Below are 7176 nucleotides of genomic sequence, written 5' to 3' on the forward strand. Positions count from 1 at the left end.
GCCCGTGAGCCATGGCCGCTGAGCCTGCGCATCCGGAGCCTGTGCTCCACAACGGGAGAGGCCACAACAGTGAGAGGCCCGCGTACCGCAAAAAAAAAAAAAAGTTTCATAGGTTCTTCCGATGTATGGCCAGAGTCGGAAATTAGGAGCGTTAGTATCATATTCTGTAGTGTGATGTTTCTGCACCTGGTGTTTCCCTTCTTCAAGGAATTATGTTTCTAAGTGGCCTGGCACACATCCAAACTGCCCAAACATAGACCCATCCCTTAAGGCTTGGCTTAGCGTAGTTCTCCTTAGTCTGCAAATATTTGGCTATTCGAATGAATGAACAGAGAGCCCTATAAGTGAATATCAGAACATACCCATAACAGACCAAGCATTAGAACCTAGAAATATGGATTCCCAGACCAGTGCCTTGTATTTTCTTAGAACTTCCATGTGCACCAGAGTCACCAAGGGCCTTGGTTGAAAATGAGGTTGCCCAGGCTCTCCCCGGGACGCTTTCAGGAGCTGGACTGGCTTCCTTCATTTGTCAGAGAGGAAAGAAGGCCTTCCCCGCAGAGCTTGGGAATTAGACAGGGTGGCACAGCTGAGAGCCTCGTGTGGCCTCTACCACGTGGTGGGCGCTCGGGCAGTGGCGGTGCTCTTGCTGAGAAGCAGCTTCTTGACCAGCGTGGCTGTGCTGCTCTCCCGCCTCCAGCCCCCCAGGATCCCCATTCAGTCCAGAAGGACCGAATGATGTGTCCTGTCCCATAACTGTGATTGTGGCAGCCCTGCTGCTTGCCCCCCGGGGGCTGATGCCCAGTCTTCTCTTTCTGAGGATGTTTCCCTGCATCTTTCCCGCACCTCTGATGCATTCACGTGCTGGGAAGGAGGACTGGGGATGGGTCCTATCCTTACTCCTTGGTGATGCTGAGCTTGGCCGTCAGGGCAGGCAGGGCAGAGGTGGCTGCAGGGTCTCCGCTCTGATTCTCACTCTGGACGGGCAGGGGCGAGGGCATTCCAGGGGTTAAGAAGGTGGTCGTGGGCCCGAGAGATGTGGGTCTCATCCCATCTTGTAAAGATTACGCTCCTGCAGCTGAAGTTTCCTCAACTGCAAAATAAGCATAATCGTAGTGTATGTTTCACTTAATCCTCTTGTGTGAGGATTAATCGATCATTTGGGAGCTGGGAGAACCTTCCAGACGAGGCCCTCCCAGAAGTCTACTCAGTGCCCTTCCTTCACAGAATGTTCCAGAACCCATCACTTAGACATTTCCTTTTCCCAGCCCTACAGGGTTCCTTTGGCAGGGGACTCATCCCATCCTGCCCTGCACTGTGGTTGGTTGCACGCTTACTTTATTTCCAGCTGCTCCCGCTGGGTGGGTTTCGGGGTCCCGGCTCACACCCTCTGGGGCCCGCACCTGCCCTCCCGCTGCAGCCCACCCTGCGCCCCTTGTTTGAGGTTCTCAGAGCACCTCCCGACCTCTACCTGGAATGCCGTCCCCCACACCCCAGATTTGCCTCCTCCAGGAGTGATTAGCACGACTAAAGGATTTCCAGAACGAAACAGTGCTTGTGAAAACACCCAATAACTAATGGTGGCTGCTGCCCACGGTCACTGTTGGGTGAATGGATGGTGATATGTGACGCTTTGAACAAGGATGGGGTCCTCATGGCTCGGGGCGGGTTACTGGGCCACCAGCTGTTTTTCCTCGCGGTTTCTAATACACACCCTGCTGCTCATTCCCGAGGCCCACTGCAAAGCCGTAGGAGTAAAGTGATGAGAGGAACTTCAGCTGTTTTGCTCCCTGTGAATGGCCCTCTTTCATCAGGATGTGCAGGGACAAGGGCCTTTTTAAACCCAAATATCAGGGAAGGACGAGAGTTCCACCAGAGCCATTTGCCGTCTGAGTGGGAACGCCATCGGGACGGAGACTCTGCTTTCCTGGACGGCTCCGTCCAACCTCTTCTTCAGACGTTTATCCTTCTCTGGAGGGCGGGAAAGGCAGGGGCTGGGGGCAGTTCAGTTCATAATGTGACCACGGCAGTCCCGGACCTTTTCTGTTGTACTGACGTCTGCACCTCCAGCCAGCCAGCTCCCTACTTCTGCTCTTCAGAGGTTTCCAGCCCAAGTAAGTATCGCCACCGCTGATTTCTGCCCACCCCCCCACCCCGCTGCCGTGTCTCGGTTTCTGGATGACACTGACTGTTGCTGCTCTGAGGGCAGGGGTTTTCTGGAGGATCCTGTCTGTCTGCAGTGCCCTGCAGAAATTATGAGCCCGTGTCATCTCCTAAAACCGGGGTCTGAGACATATCTGTATTGTGGAGATAAAAGCGGCGAGGATGGAGGAGGTAGGGCAGGGGCTAAACTTGTTCTTAATTCCCCGCCAGGACTTTTCCATTTTGTTTGCCTGGGTCTGACCTCCTGGAGCTTTAGTCACTCTCTTCAGGGCACCAGCATCTTTGGGCAGAAGGCTGATTTCTTCATAGTTGGGATGGGTGCTTTGTGAGTTTGTTTCCTTGTCCCCAGAACCTAGTAAAGTACGAGTGCCCCCACCCCCAGCCCCGAAATGGATTTCGTAAGGGACTTCCTTCCCCGGCCGGGTGTCTTGAGACGGATGAATTGAATCGGGTTCTGCGCCTCTTGTATCAGAGCCCTGGCCCCTGGCTGGGAGAGAGTGTTCACGTCAGCCGCCCACAGGGCGCAGGAGGCTCTGGGCCCAGAGTGAGCTCAGAGCAGAAGACGGGAAACAGGGTCATAAAGAATATCTGTGTCTCGTTTTCCTAAGTCCCATGACTGTCGTGCTCTGTGGCCTCTCGCCTCCGAGAGTCATCCAGTGAGGTTTTCCTCGTGCTGTATCTGCTTGCTGTATCTGCTTACTGTCTCTGCAGATGCAGGACCATCTCACGGGCTTGGGATGATGTGTTGTTCTCTGAGCTTCCCCGCAGCTTCAAATCTCCTCTTTACAGTAAACGCCTGTGACTAATTTCGGGAGGAGGACAGAGGCACAGTGTTCAGGGCCCCTGTCCACACAGCCCCCAGACTTCACGGGTAGCTGGGAGGCTGTGATTCTGTATTGGCCTCAGGAACACTGAGGAGCAACTGGCCTTGTAAGTGATCACGGGATAAAACCAGCCTATGCTTTTGCATTGTTCCTTTTTTTTTTTTTCTCCCCAAGGAAATGTAAGGGAAACCAAGGGGAATTTTTGCCCATGATTTCCAAGGCAAAGGTCACCGTCAATGGCTGGCTGTTTCCAGAGGGCTCAGGTTTCTGGTCAGTATGGATTTTTTTTTTTCCTTTTTTTTTTTAACTCATGAACAAAAAGAGGTTGATGATGCCTTGCAAAGGTTTTTTTCCCCCAGCTGCTTCGATGAACTGATTGTTGTTTGAAGTTTCATGTGTTTTGGAGTCTTTTAGACAGTGATGAGAATAGGTAGTAAGTGATCCGTGTCTATCTAAAACAGCATAGTTCTGAAAACAAACTCAGTTGTAGGGTTTTAAGGAAGGAGTGGGTGATAAGTTTCAGGGGTGGAAAAGTGTTGGGTAAGTCTGCAATTTGCTAAAACTAGACAACCTGGATTTTCTGTTGGCCAATGGATGCTAAAGAGCTTTTTGTCTCCCGTGGGTAAGTGAGACTCACAGAAAGGGTGCTTCTCGTTTCTTCCATTATTTATAGTCCTGGGCTCCTCAACACTTGAAACTTGCAGCACAGATACGGGACTCACAGAGTGGAAAGGATGACTTGGCAGTACATGCATGATGGTAGATGAAGAAGGGCTGTCCATATGTAAAGCGTTGCCTTTAGGAAAGAGAGAAAGCCAAGTTGTCCGTAACTCAAAGGCCCGGATGAGAGGGGCAGAACTGAAACCTTCATATTGGGTATTTGAGCCGTCATGATTTTTAGCGTGAGAATTTAACCAGAAAAATGAACAGATTTTATTGTGGACTTCATAGTATGGAAGACAACCGTTTTTCAGTTCCAGGAGCTGCTGACTTAAATGCTAGTCCATGTGGTGAGTTTTCTTAGCTCCCAGGGTTGTATTTTAGACTTAGCTGAGTTTTTTAATTCCAGGATGAGAATGTTTAACTACTTACATTAGCTGTCTGGGGCAGTGGTGATTTTGCTCTTTTATATTACAGAAAATGTCCTTGTGTTTCTGTCAGGAATTGATTTGCTTTCTATTAAAAGAAAAATAGCACTCCTGTTACTTAGAGATTTTTTTTTCAAATCAAATTGTTTATTGGTTGCTGAAGAGAGAATGAATGATTTGTATAGTTCCCTATAATTTGAACTGTGATCTTCTTTCACAAAATTAATAAACATGACATGTTTTTGCATTATAAAGTATAGTACATGTTTTATATTACTTTGAAAATTAAAAAATCATTTATAAAAGTTAATATTTGCTGAATATAGTGAGTTTGGAAGATGCTAAGAAATAGAAGATAATTATAGGGGGTACAACCCTCCCCCCACAGGAAAAAAAACACTTAATTTTGGTGTATCTTACGTGTAGTTTTCAGAGATGATGTTATTTTTAAATAATTGGTGGTAATTAATAGCTTATACAGTCCATTGGTTTATACAGTCTTAATTTCTGCATAAGATAAAGATTTTGTTTTGGTAGCCAGATCGTGAAAGTGAAATTTTTTATTGTAATTTTTAAAATTTTATGTCGAATATAAATGTTATTGCTTTGTTAAAATAACAAAGACCAAAGATTCATTCTGCTGAGAAATTCATTGGGTCAACTTGAGATTTTCTACAGGTTTTCCACACAGCAAGCTTGACTAAGTTAAACTGGTCAATAGCCACCCACTTTTCTTAAGATGCAAATAGTGAAAGTTGATTTCATCTTCCTTGTATTCTGTAAAGGGGAGACACCAAGAAGCAGTGAGGTTGTTAAAAAGTTCAGAGAGTTAGAAGCAAAGATCAACAGCAAGAGTACGAGAAATTCAAAAAGGGAGCCACCCTCTGCTCATCAGAGAGTTGGTCTCTATTTTTAGAAGAAGATGTATTACAGAGCGGTCCCTTTACAGCATCCTGCAGGATGGGGCTCCTAGCTCTGGAGGAGCCCACGGAGAACCTTGGGTGTTTTAGCCGAAGCATTATTGTATTATATAAACTCTCCAGCAGCAGGCTTGTAGCAAAGGTTTGGGGGGAGTATGGTGTGAAATTACCATAGAAGCTATTTTATCCCATTTGCATTTTACAAGCCACTCTCCAGCTTTTCCTCTGCAGCATGTCTCTGCCCATTTTCCTCCGTGAATTCCAGCCTAACTGCGCTCTGGTTTTTTCCCCCGCAGCTTAAGTGAGAGTTTTTTCATGGTGAAAGGAGCAGCCCTCTTCTTACAACAGGGAAGCAGCCCTCAAGGCCAGCGGAGTCTTCAGCATCCCCACAAGCATGCAGGTGATGGCTCTAAATTGACACTCTTACCCCGGGACTTATTTTCTGGGCAACAGAGGAACCCTCCATTACTGGTGGTGAGCACTTTGCTGGTTTTCAAGGCCAGGGAAATAGTGGAGCACAGGTTTGTAATGACAGGTGCAGGTAGAGGCTCTTCAGCAGGCCACGCACATTTTCCAGATGGTACCGGGAGCCAGCGACCCTTTGACCACGGTGTCTACGTAAGAAGGTCAGCAGCTTTCTGTTTGGATATAAAGATTTCCTACTCAGTGTATCAGTTAACTGCAGATTTTAGGTTACAGTATGACTTTTTAACAAATGCACCAGAACGCCTTATAGCCAGATGTGGTCCCCTTGAAAATAACCGCCCTGGGGTCCTAGATGCCTAGTCCGTCATTTCTGTGAGCTTTTGGAAAACTCTCATTTGGGGAATTTCTTTAAGAGCCTTGGGCGTGTACTGGGGTGGGAAGTCTTTATTCTTTAATGGTGGGTTTGTTTTTTTGGAAGTAGACAGAAGTGATAAAGTAGGGATCAAACTGAGTATTAATCGAGGTCCAAAAGCAAGCAAATAAGAGATGCCTGCAAAGTAATAAGACTGGTTTTCTTAGGTGACTTGACTCTGAACCTGAAGGCAGTTTGGAGAGAGGAGTTCAGGAAACACTTGCGTACAAGTGGATCTTTGTAGCTGGTGGGGAGCCCCTGCAGGAACTTCTTGAACGGGCAGCACGTGTCGGAGTAGGAGCTGGAAAGGCCTCTGCCTTTCAGAACAATGGCAGGTCAAAGCAGCTAGCAGTTGGGGCCAGTTTTTTTGTCACTTGGATCATCTTGTTTGTCTCACCTCAAGTCATCCAGCCTCATTTTGGAGCTGAGTGCTTAGGTTAGAATTTCCTATCTTGCATTTTATGGCAAACACGAAGGCTCAGTCAATATTTTCACATACTGATACTTATAATCAAGATTTGGGTCTGTTTTAAGCTAAGGAAACAGTCTTCCTGCCCAAGGAGGCAGTGTGTTTCATGGAAAGAATATTTGCTTTGGAGCCAGACAGACCTGGCTTCTGATCCCAGTTCTACAGCTGTACAGAACATTCATGGTCAACTTCTAAGCCTCGGTTTCTTAATCTTTACAACGGGCGTCAAATATTGGTAACTCAGACATCGTGGAATTTAAAATTTACGCACATAAACAGACTTACCTTGTCTTAGGTGCTCAGCATACGTTGCTGTAATTGTCGCTACGGTGACTGCTGGTGCGATACCGCTGTAAACAGAACCTGCGTTCTTGAATTTGCTAACGGTTCTGCCCTGTTAAGAGTGTCACTGCTGTTTGTGTCTTAACCATAACCCGTAAACAAAGCCAGTGCTCAGCTTTGTTCCCTAAGTATGAAATGTCTCCTTCCTCTAATTCAAAGAATATTTTCGTACTGTGTGTGAGCCTGGGGAAAGTGACTGCAAAACCGTCGTGTAAAAACCCTAAGTCCTGCTGGTTGGCACATCTCTGGCATGTACACGAGAGTAGGAAGGAAGCCTAGTGTGTTGGTTCTTCTGCCCTAGGGTCTAGGAGGGCTGGTGAACTCCAAAAGACAGGGGGGCGTCCACTGTCCACAAATGCTCAGTAGACGACCCTGGGGCAGGCACAGACTAGACTTCACGTCAAGTCCCCTGGACGACCCACAGTCCCCTAAGCGAACCCCCATGCCGAGCCGAGTACAGTGGAGGGTTAACTCTGTCCATGTCAAGTAATTCAGCTCATGTCAGCCAGTCCAGTCAGGCTGAGACTCACTC

At 47.4% G+C, this 7176-nt stretch overlaps 1 protein-coding gene across 1 annotated transcript in view; it reads left to right on the top strand.

The window, feature by feature from the left end:
• Nucleotides 1-7176, top strand: part of SSH1 (slingshot protein phosphatase 1) — a 57341-nt gene that overhangs the window by 23251 nt on the left and 26914 nt on the right. Inside the window, exon 3 of the mRNA XM_007448233.1 lies at nucleotides 5292-5395. Coding sequence (XP_007448295.1) covers nucleotides 5292-5395 — 104 coding nt within the window. The remainder of the gene's footprint in view (nucleotides 1-5291; nucleotides 5396-7176) is intronic.

The sequence above is a fragment of the Lipotes vexillifer genome, unplaced genomic scaffold (assembly GCF_000442215.2).
Source record: "Lipotes vexillifer unplaced genomic scaffold, Lipotes_vexillifer_v1.1 scaffold236, whole genome shotgun sequence".
Classification (NCBI taxonomy): domain Eukaryota; kingdom Metazoa; phylum Chordata; class Mammalia; order Artiodactyla; family Lipotidae; genus Lipotes; species Lipotes vexillifer.